This window comes from Pinus tabuliformis, chromosome 2_1 (assembly GCF_031772625.1).
Source record: "Pinus tabuliformis cultivar Carrire ecotype Pingquan chromosome 2_1, CPIR1, whole genome shotgun sequence".
Classification (NCBI taxonomy): Eukaryota; Viridiplantae; Streptophyta; class Pinopsida; order Pinales; family Pinaceae; genus Pinus; species Pinus tabuliformis.
The window spans coordinates 398,219,533-398,236,601 of NC_142299.1; the positions used below are offsets into that span (position 1 = coordinate 398,219,533).

Genomic DNA, 17,069 nt, shown 5'->3' on the forward strand with positions numbered 1-17,069 from the left:
TGTTTCATGGGCAATTATGATGCCATCCAAGATTTGGTGGCCTTCGACGTAATCGGTGTGGTTTGGAGAAATGAGTTGGGGAAGAAGCTGCTTGAGTCGTTTAGCCATGATTTTAGTGATGACCTTATGTGCAACTTTGCACAGGGCGATGGGCCTAAAGCTGTTCAAATTGTCCACCTTATCCTTTTTGAGAATGAGGGTGAAGAAGGTGGTGTCCAGAGCTTTCAAAATTGACTTCAACTTTCTTGACTCCTATACAATTTGCGATAAATATTGACCAATTGTGGACCATCAGATTTGGAAGAAGTCAGTGGTAAAACCATATGGTCCTGGGACTTTATTGCATGCCATTGCCTTGAATACTGATTCCACCTCTTCGAAGGAGATTTCTTGGAGTAGAGCTTCGTTTTGTTCCATGGTGACCAAATGTGGAATGTGTTGCACTATCTTTTGGATGGCTTGTTGTCTATTCAACTTGGACTCAATTAAGAGAACTTGATAGTAGTGAACCAACTCTTGGGCCATGTCCTGGTGGCCCTATAATTTTCCCCCATTTTGATTTCTAGGGGAGAAAATGCAATTGTGATGGTGGTATTGGATCATCGAGTTGTGGAAAGAAGCTATATTTTTCTCTCCCTTGTTCAGCTTGTCACACACCATTTTGTGGGTGATATCTTTAGGAGAATTTTTTTCTCCATGATGGTACTTAGCCAGTAGCCAACAACCACCATCTAGCTCATTGTGCCATTTCTCCGCCGCTTGAGCCAACCATGTGGTCCCTCACCCATTTGTCATGATCGTATGTTTAAAGGTTGGCCTCCCAAACCTAAAGGTATGCCTTGTCATTTGGTGATTGAGTATTTTAGTTTACTTATCATGGAAACCCTTGGGCATGGATTTGGTGGAAAGAGTGGACTAGGTCTATGATCTTGTCCCCTAGGTCTCTTTTGGATGTTAACCTTGGACCCTAATCCCGTGGGATCTCTTTTACTGACCTTTGGGCTTTAGGGATGGTACTACATGGGAAACCCCGATTTTGGTTGTGTGGTCCCACTCCCCGATCCACATATATCACCCCCCTTCTGCTCATTATAATCCCATTCATCACTCCTCCCACTTGGGTCCACATTCCTCCATTGGGTCCACAAAGGGTCAGCCACCCTCTACGCTTTGCCCACACCTTGGGTCGGGCCTGGAACGATGCCTAAAGGTTGATGCAAAAGAAAAGAAAGAAAAAGCATAATTGGCCACATTCAACAGGAAATTGTACCACAAAATGCAAAAGATGGTCGGGACAAACACATTTAGCATGTGGGCAAAAGCCAATACATGAGCTCTACCTGCTTCCATGGCTATCACTTTGGTTCCTATAGGCCTTAGATGAGCCTCCTCTATCATTCAGGAACCCATGATTGTCCCAATCCCTGCTGGCCAATGAACTGCCCCAACTTAAAAGGGGTATCCACTACTATACTTTACACATCATGCTCTCATTCCCTTGAGCCCCAAGCAGTTAACCAAAGAAAAATCATAAAAGGCAAAAGGCATATGAAGAAGGGTGGAAAAATCAAGGCTGGGGTAACTCATGTACCATGATTGCTCCCTCCTACACATCATTTACCCAAGTATGGGCTTCCCTTTCATTAGCTACCCTTGTACCATGGCATGTGACGGGGTTATCCCTTTCATCCCCTACTCCGTTCCATCACTTTATCACATGCCACCACCATTTGAAGGATGTACCATGGACATACCACCCCCTTTAGAAGCAGAAACCACCTAATAGGGTGCTTGGTTAACCCCCCTTTGAGCTTGGAGACATTTGCACATGCCAAAGCCCACTATGGAAGGGCATGCCATTATGAAGTGCCCACCTGTTTTCCATGGTTTGTAAACTCTTTTACTTGATTTCTTTAATGACTTGGTGTACTGGAGGGCAAGGGGACGCATTGGATCTTATGCAGGATTACAGATGGTCTCCATTTTGGGTTTGGTCTCCCTATACGGGGTCCTAACCCTCTAGAGCAGTGTTACTTGGCAGCGGGAGCGACATTTTTAGAAGCTCACGGTTTGGGAGCGAATCCCGGAGCGTTTTATATATATATATATATATATATATATATATATATATATATATATTTTATATTTTGATACATATATGTCAACAAAAACATGTAGAATAATGAATTAGATATAAAAAACATAAAAAAAACATAGATTGGACCATATAACAACAATCATCTAGAAGTTATAATCTTCATCAACCACGTCCACAAGTTAGTAACATAGTAACATACAACATACTGAGTCTCATGATTCATCAATCTTAAAGTTTCAAGCTTTCAAAATTCAATATATAACATTTATCATCATTGATCACCAAAGTTGTACTTGTAAGCTAAGTGTAACCATTACAACAAATAATATCTAACATGAAATGAAATGTTATAAAATGAAATGAAATGAAACAACTTTCAACTTTCATGAAGCATCATATTCATAATTCATTACTAATGAGTTATAATTACCAACTTCAAACTTAAATTGTCATATATTGTTTAAAAAAATATCATAATAAATATGAAAGAGTCAATAGTTATAAAAGCTACTAGAAACTAGAAAAGAGAAGTAAATCTATTATCTATTTCTTATGCTTGGACCTCTTGCCACCATGAGAAATGTCTAATTTTTTAGTCTTGTTGGAAAATCAAGATCTTTGTCATTAATATCACCCTCTAAGCATTAATATCCAGAGGTATCTTTGTCATTACCTTTGTGTCTGTATAGGGATCTTTGTCATTAATATCACCCTCTAAGCATTAACATAAGATAGAAAAAGCATAGCATAGCATGTCAAGTCAAGATTTTGTTTGAGTGATGCATACATTTTTAGGAGGGTCATGATAGAGGAGTTCGACAACCAATGTCACTAACATCAAGGTACATAGAGAGATTGGTGCTCTTGATTAAATATGAGTTCCATACCCTAATACATGACAAAATTCAATGGAAACATTGCAATCCCCTAATCCTGAAATTCTGAAAAACTGATAAGTGTGCTGGATTTTGAATGAAATCTAAAATTCTACTTCGTCCATATGAAATCCAACGACACTGGAACCACTCTCAAACATCTCGAGTCATTTCATGGTAATGTTAAAAATTTAAGTAAAATGATGAAAATGAAGATTAAGGAGAATGTCACTTTCACTTTAAGAATTTAACATTACCATGAATAACATATCAATACTAGGGCCTAGACTTGATCATTAAGTTGCCCCACTCAAAAATTATTTGTTTCCTTCAAAAAAAATTGCATTTTGAACATTACTACAAAAAAGATATTGCAAAAAAGGAAAAACGCTCTCGGAAACGCTCCCGAAAAGGCAAGGAGTGAAATTTTTCTTAGGGGGCGCGCTCCCGAGTCGCTCCTACTTGGAGCGCGGATTGGGAGTGGGATCGAGGGGGGGGGCACTCCCCCACAACATTGTTCTAGAGGGGTACATTTACACATGTAGGGTGTGTTTAGAGAGCCATGGGCCTCCACAACAACAAACAACATTCCATGGATCCCTAGAGTCATTCAGAGATTGCTCGTGGTTCACCTATTGGACAAAGAAGATGCACCTGGTTCACCAAGCCCAGTCGGCTCCACAGTTGCACCATACACTTGGTAGATGGTTAAGGATCTATATGATGATGTGGCATCACTTATAGCATCATCCTAGCCCTTGCAGATGGTCTACCTGCATCTTCGATCTATTTGGAGACCCATGAGGATATTCATGTGCCCCCAAATCCATTTGGGAGCATCACAAGTTTATTACTTGGAGGGCAAGGGGCCAACCCCTTGTCCACTACTTTTGGAGTCTTATTTCACATTATGGCACCTATGGACTTCATTAGGCCTCCTCTAAGGCCTAACGACACATGTTATTGATCATTTGAACCTCTTGAGAGGCTTACTCCTTTGTTATTGACCTAGTTTGGTGGGCTTGTCACGAAAAGTACCTTGTTATTTTGCACATTATTTTATTCTAGCGGCTAAATTAGGCCAAAATGAGCTAATTCATTAGACATTGTATAAATAGATGATGATTTGATTCATTCTCTCATCATCACTTGGATTGATCATATTGTCTTGTGAGAATTTCGCTATTTTTTTTGGAGGACGAAATTGGATGGATGGATGAATTTTGATGTTTGGATATCTTCATTTTTGTCTTGGAGCTTCTATATTGGCATATGATGATGATTGGATATAATTGTTCTCACATGTAAGTTCTCTTTTAATGCTATTTTGTCGTTCTTTTCTATGTCACATAAATGATGCTAGGATTTTTGCTATACTAGGCCGAAATTTTGCAACGCTTCTTTTGTGAAAGGGTATAATTTGTCTTTTATTAGTGTTGCATTATGTTATGGGCCATATTTGAATAAGTGAATATTCCTAGAGATATTTCATTGAAGTATAAATACCTTGAAGCAGTTTTCTTCATGCCCTAATTGTCACGCTAAATTGTTCTAGAGGCCTCCTTGACTGAATGAAACCATCCTAATCATTGGAATCTTCTTGACTCCATTTCTCCCAAAGGAATATGCACTGGTCTTCCATAGATGATCACCATAAATCATACTCTTTATCACCTCTCCCTCTTTCTTCTAGGCCTAGCCCCATTAGGTCTCCTAGGGCATCAATTTACTTGCAAACTATCCCCTCAAAATTTTCGATCTCTTGGCATCTAATGCATTGGTGAGTCTTCTAGGTGTCGTCCAAATTTGAAGCCATTCTAATTGTTGGATCCTGAGATACTAAGACCAAATTTTTCCCTTGGCTTCCTTAGGCTAGTAACCTCAACGGGATCATTGCATTACCTTTCATTGAAATTTTTTTCTTTGATCCCCTTCTCCTCCCTAATTGGGTCATGTACATCATTGGTTGCTCAATCCTATCTCCTTGACCTAAGCTGGGGTCCACTTGGTCCTATGTGGTCCCACAATTTTTGGAAGGTAATTCTTCAAAGACCATTCAGAAACCAAGTCTTCATAAGGGTTTTTAGGACTAGGTCCCTCTGTTGTGAATAAGCCTCTTTAGGAATCACCCTTTTCCTTTTATTGACCCATTTATCTAGGTGATTCCCTTCATATCAGGTCTCCCTTCTATGATCCCCTACTAGTTGGAAACTCGAGCCCTCTGGTCTCCCGGTCTCACACCCCGACTCCGACGCTAGATCCCGACTGTTACCCAACAGAAACACAGACTCCCTCTAAAGCTCTGCGTTGCCACAGTGTAGCTCTGCGTTGCCTCTCCGGACTACTCTTGGCCCTCTCTACATTGCACTCTCCATATTAGAAAAACTTTGAAAACAATCCTTGCCCCTCACTGCAAGAATCTCCTCAATGATCTCTCCGGCTGCTCTCTTGAGAAATCGATCTCTTGATCCCACTCAATGTGTCTTCCAAATGCCCATCGAAGTCCTCTTATAATCTTCTTGTTGAGTAATCAACGACCTAGATTAAATTCTAATCAATGGCTCAAATCATATTGACTCGATCTCTGTCTTCTTCTAGAATATTCACACTTAGTTTTATTAATACCCTTTAATTATTTTAATTTCTTAAGTTTCTACTTAGGCATCCATTAAAAATAATTAATTATATTAATAAAACTGTCTCTGTGTGGAATTTCCCAAAATGTTTTCTGGGTATTTTGAAATACATGTGTCCTAGCCTCCCTGCAAATTTTGAGGCTTAGAGCACATCCGATGCTACCAGAAATCAACACTCCCCCTTAGCGAGGAATGTGCTCTAGTAATGCAAACTGCTGAAACATCACCCTGATTCTGTAACATCTCCCTGCACGCTGCTGATGTTTGACATCATTGCCCACCAACTACTGTGCAAATGTTGCATTTGTGCTACGGTTGAGTCTGCATGCTGTTGCCCACTGCATTTGCAGTGCAACTTTGCTGCTGTTGCAATATAAAAACATCCAAAATATTGGACCAAAGGTGTCTAGCGTGATGCATCTGTTGTTGGAGTTCTGACTACTACTAGTCTCTGCGTTGCTGCTGACTCTGCATTGCTGCCAACTTTGCTTTGCGCTGCTTAGTATCTGGCGCTCCTAGCCATTGCAACTGTCACTCTGACATTCCTCTGCACCAACTGGCACTGGTCCATCTTGCTACTTCTAATATGGGCTCCCGTAGCAAGGTATTGATCCATGAGGTGGACTCCTCAATGGACCTTGCCCATCTGCAGTTCTTTCGAACTATTGTACTAGATCACCCCACCTCTCCCTTGGAGGTATCTGGGCAATTATGGCAAACTCCTCCTCCTTGATCCTTGCGATTGCAGCCTGCGGATCATGTTTCTCGTTCTTGTCCTTTTTCTTGAGAGGACACTACGTAGTGTAGTGACCAAATTCACCACACTGAAAACATTTGATCTTAGAAACGTCCTTCCTCCGCTGCTCCTACTGCCCCTTTGATGCAAGGGCTGCATTCGCCTTCTCCTTGGGCTTCATCCCGTTGTTGCTGTTGCCATCAAGTTTTCACTTGACTAAGTCTCGCCTCATCTCTTGGTTGAAGAGCGACCCACATCCCTTCCCAATCCGACAATTTCTCTCTGCCCAGGATACTATGGACAAATACTTGCCATTCTTCTGAGACTGAATTCAGGGCCAACCTCACCATCTTTTTAGGTTGAGGTGATGATCGTGCAACTGCCAATTGATCTCAGACTTCCTGAAGCTTCAATAGGAATGGATCAATGCATTCCCCCTTCTGCATCTTCACAGATCTCATTTTCTCCTCCAAGTACATCTTCCGCTGCTCGGAAGTCCTTGATACAATGTAGCCAAGGCATCCCACATCTCTTTGGCCGTCCCTTTGCTAGCAATGTGACATATGACGTGATCCCTTGCTCCGTCGAGGATCAACCGCTTGGCCTTCGCCATCTCAACCTCGTAATTTTTGAGCGGATCTGTATCGACGGGTACAACTACTACACTATCGACATAGGCTTTGAGATCATGCTCATCTAGAAGGCAGGAGATCGTAGCCTTCCAGATCACATAGTTGGATGCTCCGTCTAATCGATCTTGATATCCCAGCCCATTAGTTGCCATCTCTGCGAACAGAAAGTCGAATTGCTCTGTCTCTCCTCTACGCAGCTGCTAGGCCGGCCTACGCATTCTCTACTAGACTTAGTCGATTTTCTCCTCGCTACTGCTGCTCAGCAACTGAGAAATAAAATTCCTTGGCTCGGAATTCACCGAGAAAGAAATTCTCTCAAAAAGTGTCTTCTTCCTTTTTCAGTTGCTTTTCTGACCCAGCAAATGCTGCAGAAAACTGTCCCACCTGAGGACTGCCTTGCGCTGCTCCATCTGCCACTGACAAATCATGAACTGGAAATCTTACCTCTATCAACTCACTTAGAGAGAGATTTTCCTCGAGAATCTTGCCCTCCTGGCCTTGACTGCGCAATCCCTCTGGGGATTCGATCTGTTTCCTACGCAACACTTCGATCTCCCTCCTCTTCGACGCTGGGCTCTTTCGGTCTGCTCTCTTGCTTCACCTGTGCTTTGATACCATGTGAAAATTTGGAGACCCAAATTCCCTACTGTAGCAGACTAATATTACTTCTCCTACTTGTTAATTCATGTAAGTTATTCACTGTGTTACACTGTAAATATTGAACTAAATACAACTGCAGGTTTCAGTAATTAAATTATATGCAGAAACAAGAACTGAGCAAGAAGAAATAACCACACACAATTGACAACGTTGTTTTTGGACAAATGTCCTCGGAAAAACCCAATGCGGGAAAACCGGTGCAGCAGCTGAGGGTTTGTATTATTATGCAGTAGTTTTTGAATACAATTCTTTGGATGCTCAAACTGACAATCCTATACAGAGATCGAACTGGACAAAAGACAGTGAGATGATCTCACCCTGTCACTGGAAAATGCGGCATTGATTTGCACTAGAGATCAGCGTCTGCGCTGTCTCTGTGTAGTCTTTGCGCAACACTGTGTCACACCTATGCAGTTACTGCATCACTGTTGCTGGGACCGTGCTGCACCTCTTGATCCCCTACTAGCTGGAAAGTTTGCTCTTTGGCCTCCCGGTCTCAGACCCCGATTCCAGCACTAGATCTCGACTGTTCCCCAGCAGAAATACAAACTCCCTCTGAAGCTCTGCATTGCCACAACGTAGCTCTGTGTTGCCTCTACATGGCACTGCGCTGCCTCTTTGGACTACTCTCTACCCTCTCTGGATCAGAAGAACTTCCTTTGGAAAACAATCCCTGCCCCTCACTGCAAGAATCTCCTCGATGATCTCTCCGGTTGCTCTGTGCCACTCTCTTGAGAAATCAATCTCTTGATCCCACTCGACGTGTCTTCCAAATGCCCATCGAAGTCCTTATAATCTTCTCGTTGAATAATCAACAACCCATATTAAATTCTAATCAATGGCTCAGATCATATTGACTCGATCTTCGTCTTCTTCTAGAATATTCACACCTAGTTTTATTAATACCCTTTAATTATTTTAATTTCCTAAGTTTATACTTAGGCATCCATTAAAAATAATTAATTATTTTAATAAAATTGTCTCCAGGTGGAATTTCCGAAAACGATTTTTGGGTATTCTGAAATACATGTGTCCTAGCCTTCTTGCAAATTTTGAGGCTTAAAACACATCCGATGATACCCAAGATCAACAAGAACATCATGCATCCTAGACATAGGGAGTACGACAATACATGATGCGTCCATCTGTAGTTCTGTGGTCCCTGACCACTTTTCCCATCTCATTGGCCAGATGAGAGGTACTTCCCATGTGTCCCAGACTACATGGGTAGGATGATACAGGAACATCATCACATCCTGCTCACAACCACATGTAGGGAAAGGAGAAACCACATCTTACAAACACATGTCACAATCACATGTAGGGAAAGGATCAACCACATCCTACAATGATATGTCACAACCATTGTAGGGAAAGGACAAACCACATCGTACGTGCATGCAAACCACCGAGAGTAGGAAAAGGATGAACCACGTCCTACATGCATGCCAATCATCAATGGTAGGAAGGATCCTACATGTGGGGAAAGGATGAACCACGTTCCATCGACATGTCAACCATCAATCGTAGGGAATGAGCATCCTGCATGTGGGGAAAGGATGAACCATGTCCCACTTACATGTCCACATGTGACAACCAACAAATGTCTATTAGCATCTCTGACTAGGGTGTCCACAGGAGAAGGCGATCCACTCATCCTGCTCACATGCCATAGGAGAAGATGAACCACTCATCTAATGCATATATCATCAGCTATAGGGGAAGGTGAACCACTCACCCTATGCTCTCATATATCATCATGGAGTATCACAAGGGAAGGTGAACCATTCACTCTGTATACAACGTGCCTATGGGGGAAGGTGGACCACTCACCCTATGGTCGCTCATAGCTCAAGAAGTACCCCAAGCTCCCAGAGTTCAATGATCAACCGGGACCCTCATAGTAGGGTCTATCCACGACTCCCAGCATCTCCTTGAAGAATTTACCAAGAGGCACTGTATGGATGACAATAATATGCTCATCGAATCAATAATGATGGAGCTTGGTAGCTCTCCAATGTATCATATCAAAACAAAGCGGTACCCATTACTTAGAGTTGTCGTGGAACATGGATTATTTGAAAAATGAATCCCACTCAAAAATATCGCAATATACAATGATGGTTACCAGCGTGTGCTCAAATAGCTCACTGAAGAGCTTCAACAACCAACTGGCTTCATAATAAGCTATGCATTCAGCTTCAATAGTGCTCCCAGACTAACAAAATCAAGAAATATAACACTGAATGTATTCCTTTTACTCATCACACTGCCAGCTGAGACAGTATCAAAATATCCATGAAATCTTGTATTCTGGCAATGAATTTTTGACCATAAATAGTAGCATCACGCTGATATCTCAACGAGCAACACATCCATAGCTTGACTTAGAGGCATGTGATAGGTGTTTATCAAGAAAACCAGGGATCAACAACTTCTCCATCACATCAAACTTTTAAGTGCAGAAAATAGTGTATCAAGGATTTCCATCTTGGCTTTGAAAATCTTATATTGATACCAACATACATCATTTTCAATCAGTGCTTCCTCTAAATATTGGGACAGTGACCTTACCCAAATTGTTAAGGAGTTAACTTCGTTCATATCATCATTATGAAATTTACATCAAGGAGTTCGTAACATCAAAGAGTTCATCATCAATGAGTCCACATCATCATCATCCACGAGTTCATATCAACATTAAGAGATTATGTGTTAATTTTAGGTATGTTCTATGCTTAGCACAATTTACTTTAATTTTTCCATATTAGCCCAATGACAACATTCAGATTAGCAATCACATCAACATGATAGTAAAGTGCAGATGGAACATAAACATAAATTGCAGAAAACAAGCCAAGACAAGAGGACACAAGATGTGGCACCAGCTAGAGACAAACCCCAATGTGGGGAAACCCTTGATCAATTCTTCTTATATTATTCAATAGTTCAGCAGAGAGAGATAATACATATACATCAGAAGTCAACATTTTGACTTGTCAAAATAAAAGCAGAGATTTCCACTAAGAAGATAACACATGAGGTAGCTGATCTGCACTCAGGTGAAGGCATACTGCTTCAACTGATTCTCCAAGGTGATTCCATCACCATGCTGCACCCATCACAATGTTGCACCCATCACAGTGCTGCACCCATCACTGCACTATGCTCATCACTGTGCTGCTCCCATCACTGAGCTGCACCTCATCACTGTGCTGCACCCATCACTGTGCTGCACCCATCACTGTGCTGCACCCATCACTGAGCTGTTCTCATCACTGTGCTGCTCCCATCACTGAGCTGTGCTCATCACTTTGTTGCTCCCATCACTGGGCTGCACCTCCAACATCATGTTGCACCCAACACACTGCATCCAATAGACTGCAACCATTTACACTCAATGCATACCGGCCTTAGCTGCTTGCTATGGCTTACAACCTAGCAAAGTAGCTAGGCTATAGTTGCAGACTCCTTCAACAGGTACAAACAAACAACTTTTCCCTCAGTCCTCTAATATAGAGACAACTGCTCCAAACGTACCTAACCCATGCTTTAGAACAATAGTCTTTAACACTGCTGCTGCTAGGCTTCCTTTGCAATGATAGCAATATTTGAGACAACGAATTAGGGCTTCTTCAAGCCTGAGATAAGGGCCTCTTCTAGGCCTCCTTACTGTGACTTAGGGCAGCGTATGAGTAGCATATAGAAGGCCTGTCCTAACTGAGTATATACATCCTTGACTGCAGCTAAGTGATATCCTCACATTAGCACTGCATCTAACTGTGTGAGAGACTACAACTAGGTCTCCTTTTGGAGCATCCATTCGTAGTGTATATAGGCTTCTCCTTGCTGTGTATAAAGGTCTCCTTTAGGACAGTGTGAAGGGATCCTCCTCTTGTTGCATAGAACCCTTATTTGACTGCGGAAGAGACTTCTTATTTCCAGCGTATGACCCTCCTTACTCTGCGTTAGGGCTGTCCTCCAAGACATTGAAGAGCCTTCATTCATGACTGCGTTAAGGTCATCACCATGACAACATTAGGCCTTTATTGATCTGCAACCATGATTCCTCTATGACAGAGTTTAGGTCACTTTTGAACAACGTCTTAGGGTCTCTGCGTTTAGGGCATGACACCATTAGAACCCTTGCTGTACTTATAGAAGCCTCCTCCATGACTGCGTTGGGAGGCTTCTTCATTAAGTAGCATTAGGGCTTTAATAGGGTAGCGTTAGAATCCTATCTTCATAACTGTGTTAGGCCTTCATCTCTATGCAAGCGTTAGGAGCTAGGGCATCTTCTTTAGGGTTGCGTAGAGCCTTCTTTCCCATGACAACATCTAGGGCATCTCCTCTTAGGGAAACATATTCTCTTAGGGACTCTTCCTTCCACTAAAACCTAAAGAAGTGGAGAGGAAGAGATCACAAGAGGTGTGAGTGTGTGTCTCAAATGACTTGCAAACCTCTTCTATTTATAGTAAAATGTTGAGGATAAGTGGGGGCAATTTGGTTGCTGGCCGACTTTGACGAATTGTCTCATAACACAAATAAATTCATATCTCCATGAATACATGTCGGAATTGGATGATCTTTAGATCAATCCTACACCTCTCGACGAGAGGAATCCAAGAAAAAGATCAGCTGCCATAAATAAGAAGACCCACATGGAGTTTGGCCCTATTTGCCAATTTTAACACTCCCTCTCAACTAGGGAGAGCTCCGTCTGCTAATCCATCTGCCAGATTGTACTGTCTCTACCATCAGTGCCTTGCATTGCTCTGCTGAACTATGATGAAGAAGAAGTGATCGAGAATGTATCATACCATCCTCTACTGACCCAAAGTCAGTCCCATATAAAAGAGAGTGTCTCATACCACTCTTACTGACCTGAAGTCAGTTCCAATAAAGAGAGTGTGTCATACCACTCTTACTGATCTGAAATCAGTTCCAAAAGAGAGTGAGTTATATCACTCTTACTGACCCAAAGTCAGTTCCAATTGATCCCAGATCAATATCATCCTAGCATAGGGAGTATGGTAGTTACATGATGCGTCCATTGGTACTACTATGGTCCCTATCCTCATTTCCCTACTCGTTGGTCAGATGAGAGGTACTTCCCATGAGTCCCAGATTGCATGGGTAGGATGTCTTAGCAGGAGAAGGATGAACCACTCATCCTTCCTACATGTCGCCATGGGGTATCCCAGGGGAAGGTTGAACTACTCACCCTGTACACAACAAATCACTAAGGGAAGGCTGAACCACTCACCCTATGATTGTGTCTCAGTAGGAGAAGGATGAACCACTCATCCCGCCTACATAGCAGACCATTAGGGGAAGGCTGAACCACTCACCCTGTGGTTGCTCATCGCTCCAAGAAGTACCCCCAAGCCCCCCAGAGCTCCCAGAGCTCAATGTCCATGTTATACAAGAACTTCTCCATGACTCTTAGTCGTTCTCGGAAAGTCAAGAATTTGACCTTTCCTCAGTCTTAATAGGAAGGAGCCTTCTTGCTCCTTGTTGTACCATATCCCAGATAAAGTGGTATCTCATGTCTATATGCTTGGAGCCATCATAAAACATGGGATTCCTCAACAATCGAATCCCCCTCTAGTTGTCACAGAAGATCACGATGGTATCCAACACGTGTCCAAACAGTGCACTGAAGAGCTTGCACAACCAAATAGCTTCATAGGAGGCCATACTCTCAGTTATATATTCGGCCTCAGCGGTGCTCAAAACAACCATCTTTTGCTTCCTGCTCATCCATGATATCAAAGCAGAACCCAAAGAGAATCAACACCCAAAAGTGCTCTTGCGATCCTCCACACTGCCTCCCCAGTCAGCATCAGAATAATCAACCAGGTTCACTTTTTCGGCAGTGTATCTCAATCCATGAGAGAGTGTGCCCTGACGATTGCGAATTCCAGATGCTGGTGAGATTGCCAAATTGACCCTAAGCATCAATGGCTACTAACTTTCAGCCTCAACCCCATTTGTCTATCATTTTTTTAATAACTTCAGTGGAGGATTTAGTTTCCTGAATCATCATAAAGGATGGATGTTCTAAGGACCACTTTTCTTTAAGAAGCCTTTCTTTGCCCTTGCAATGAAGGCCTCTAATGTTCCAAGAGAGGATCTTCATTGGGGGGAAGAGTTGGAGGAGTGATAAACCTATGAGATTAGTTTAATTTTGCCTGAGTTGATCAGGATATCGTAGAGTTCCTTTAGAATTTGCTGGTTGCTCTTTCTGCCTTTTTTTTTCTCATTCTTGTGTTGCTTTGCTTTTTCCTTCATAGGTTGAGCATGAATGCCTAATGAGCTAGAACCCGACTGTTTAATTGACGCCTTTTGAGTTTGCTACCGCAATTTAAGAATGGCCCTACTTAAGATTTTAACTTGATACTCCAGTATCGAGCTTGGATCTTTGACTTTCCGAGCCTTGGCGATACCTAGTAGATCAAGGGAATCTTGATCCATTTCCTCATTCATTTCAAGGGTGGCTGCTACTCTGCTTCCATGCTTTGGCTCTTTGCTGGAGGTGTGATTTAGGGGCGGAGAATGTTGAGCTTGAGAAGCATCAGCATGTGTAGGGGTAGCATTCGAGTCCGGCATGTTGATTTCCGGGGGAAGGGGGGGTGCTTGGATGAAGGGGCTAGGGTCTTAAGGGAGGAGAGAGGGTCAAAAGCTATTGCTTGTAGGCGGGGCAATGCCAGAGTGAGGTTGCGGTTGGGGGTTTTTAACATTTTAGGGCCACAACGATGGTTCCCAGGCTTGGTGAAGTTGTCTTGGTCGATGGCTTGGGAGGGAATAGGCCCACCATTGGAAGCAAGTAGAGGATAGTTCCTATACAGGTGGCCATACAGGATGTGCTCATAGTCCAAGGTTTGCTTCCATATCTCATCTAATAATATATATCAATCAATTCGTTAGGGGTTCTGAAATGTTCATGTAATCATAGATGTGAGCATAAGAGATACAACTGGGTTGTTTTGTTGCTTCCGAAGTTTTGGCAAAGTGTCCAATGAAGTTACCAATAGCCGCTAAATTTCTTCATCCTAGAATTCCCTAGGTAGTGAGTACATTCTGATCCAGACCAGAGCTGCAGCGAAATCTTCTTTGTTTGGGACAAATCGTTTGATCCAAAACCTAAGATAGAGGCTGACCGAGATGAAGAAGTATGGGTCGTTTTCAAAGACTTGCATGCAATCTTTGATGCTGACGAAAGTGATGGTGAAAAGCCCTTGGGCTTCCATTTCTATTGGATCTAATAGGAGCGATTTTTTGCTGAGGGCCAAATGCCCAGAAATTTCCCAATTAGCACATGATCTCACATGAATTGTATATAATGTCCGATATGATTGGATTGCATCTCAAATTTAGGATCAATTGCTGCTTTGGGGAGGCAGCTCCCTGGCAATCTCCGGCTGGCTTGAGTGTGTGAGGATTGGGGTTTCTGGTGATGGGTTTGAGAATCCTGAGCAGAATGCAGATTGGATGAGGACTGGCCAGCACAATTAGCGGGCAAAAATTGTGCTGGAGGAGGGAGCCCCGCTCCCTTGCAAGGCTCTGGTCATGATAGGTGGGGATTTAGCTGCGGTGTGAGTGGAGGCAGCAGCTAGGGCTGCAGAGCAAAATATTCTTGACTTTTTTTTATTGTGCATAACAATGTTACTGGCAACTAAATTACTTGATTTCCTGAACTTCCAATTATGTATTCGGGGAACTCTTGGATTTGAGTCAAGGAATTTCACTGGGATCTTGAAATAAGAATATAATATTCCCTATGTTGCCTCACAATAAGATCCACATTTCCCTTTCCTGTCGTTGTTCGTGGGATAAAATTTGGGGACGAAGGAAATGAGCATGAGATAAATCCAAATAATTTTTCAATCTAGAATACTGTTTGCTAGATTTGACTTGAGATGATAATATTGTATGCCATGGACATTGTTATTTCTTTAGTCCAGATTTCACAGTAGGATATTACTTTCCATTAAAGAGTGGTACTCACATGGCACTGAGCATTGGTACAGGACATTATTTTCCATTAAAGATGGGTGCTCACATGGCGCCTAGCTTTGGTACCTTGTCTCATACAGATTGCCTGAAGACTGATGGATATTAGTATTTTGATGTTCAAACATTTTTATCCATGTAACTGCACATGATTACGTAGTCAAGAATTGTAATTTTATGCAGAGATTGCGTATTTCTTTTTATATCCTGAAGATGATCCTTGAGAAGAATCGAAACTTTTGAGAATATAAAAAGAAATACGCAGTCTCCGCGTAAAATTGCAATTTTAATCTTTTAGCCATATTTACTTAATGTTTATACATGGGGTTAGGTAACAAGATACAACACTACGTAGCTACGGTGTGGTGTTATCTTCTGTAGCATGTGTTAACATGCAGGGATAGAGGGTATTCACAACCTTATTATTAGCAATTACGATTTGAGAAAAGAAATCCTCTTTTTTATATGTCAAAATGCATATCTGGAAACGTTCCTTATCTAAATGTTATTTTCTTATATGGGAGATCATCGTGTAGGTTCTCTTCTGCAGCACAGAATCTGGGAGGATTTCTTTTGTGCGGCAGTTGGAACCAGATTGGCATATTGACACTGATGCCGAGAAGATATCTCAATTATCTGTATGTCGGCACATAACTTATAATAATCCTTTGTTGCTTCAATTTCTTATGCCAGATAGATCCATATCTCTCCTGCGTTCACTATGATTATGTTTGGTTGCAGAGATTTATCCGATATCAACTCCATATTTGTCCAGGCGGATCTCAAAACATTGCCTCCAATGTCTTCACCTCTGTTACTTTGGAGCATTATTTTGGATGCCTTGATCAGAGATAAGAGGTCTCTACTAATTGGTGCCGTTGTATATTGGAAGGATTAGATAAATGGTTGCAGGTCCAATTCTTTGTCATGTGTGGACATGTATAATTTTTTATCTGCAAGTGATTTATAGTGAGAAATTTATTCTTATTTCAGAGTATTGGGTTCTTGAACGGTTGCACCGAATATCTAGAGCCATGTGGTTTTTTTTTTCAACAATAAATAAATTCATTATATAAATATATATAGGGACGTTGCTGATACTTAGAAAAGTTAATTTGCTCCAAATTGGAGTGCGAAATGAAGAATATAGCATATTTTGAGTTCGTCTCGACTCTTTAATGTAATACGTGCCAGAAGGCACAGCTTTAGACACTATTGCGTCTGTTGATTAAACCTGTTTGACCAAGCCTTTATTTTATTGTGCGGCCCTATTTCCATGGTTTTGCTGATTTAAGCTCTAAGATTGCCTGATTGTCTTCGCCAGTGTTCCAGAACTTAGACTTGGAAATGACTTAACTTGGCTCTAAATTTGTCGACTCTGGAAAAACTCGGCAAAATATTGGTGAATAAGGAAAA

The 17,069-nt window shown here is 41.9% G+C and overlaps 1 protein-coding gene across 3 annotated transcripts in view; it reads left to right on the forward strand.

Annotated features, from left to right (window-relative positions):
• Positions 1-16,868, forward strand: part of LOC149200527 (ubiquitin-conjugating enzyme E2 enzyme activator PEX22-like) — a 248,526-nt gene extending 231,658 nt beyond the window's left edge. For 2 of the 3 annotated variants that reach the window (XM_089402762.1, XM_089402760.1), the window contains 2 exons: positions 16,190-16,291; positions 16,395-16,868. In XM_089402762.1, coding sequence (XP_089258888.1) covers positions 16,190-16,291; positions 16,395-16,508 — 216 coding nt within the window. In that variant the 3' untranslated portion in view covers positions 16,509-16,868. The remainder of the gene's footprint in view (positions 1-16,189; positions 16,292-16,394) is intronic. The other variant, XM_089402761.1, reaches the window with a different exon arrangement.
• The last annotated feature ends 201 nt before the right edge of the window (positions 16,869-17,069 follow it).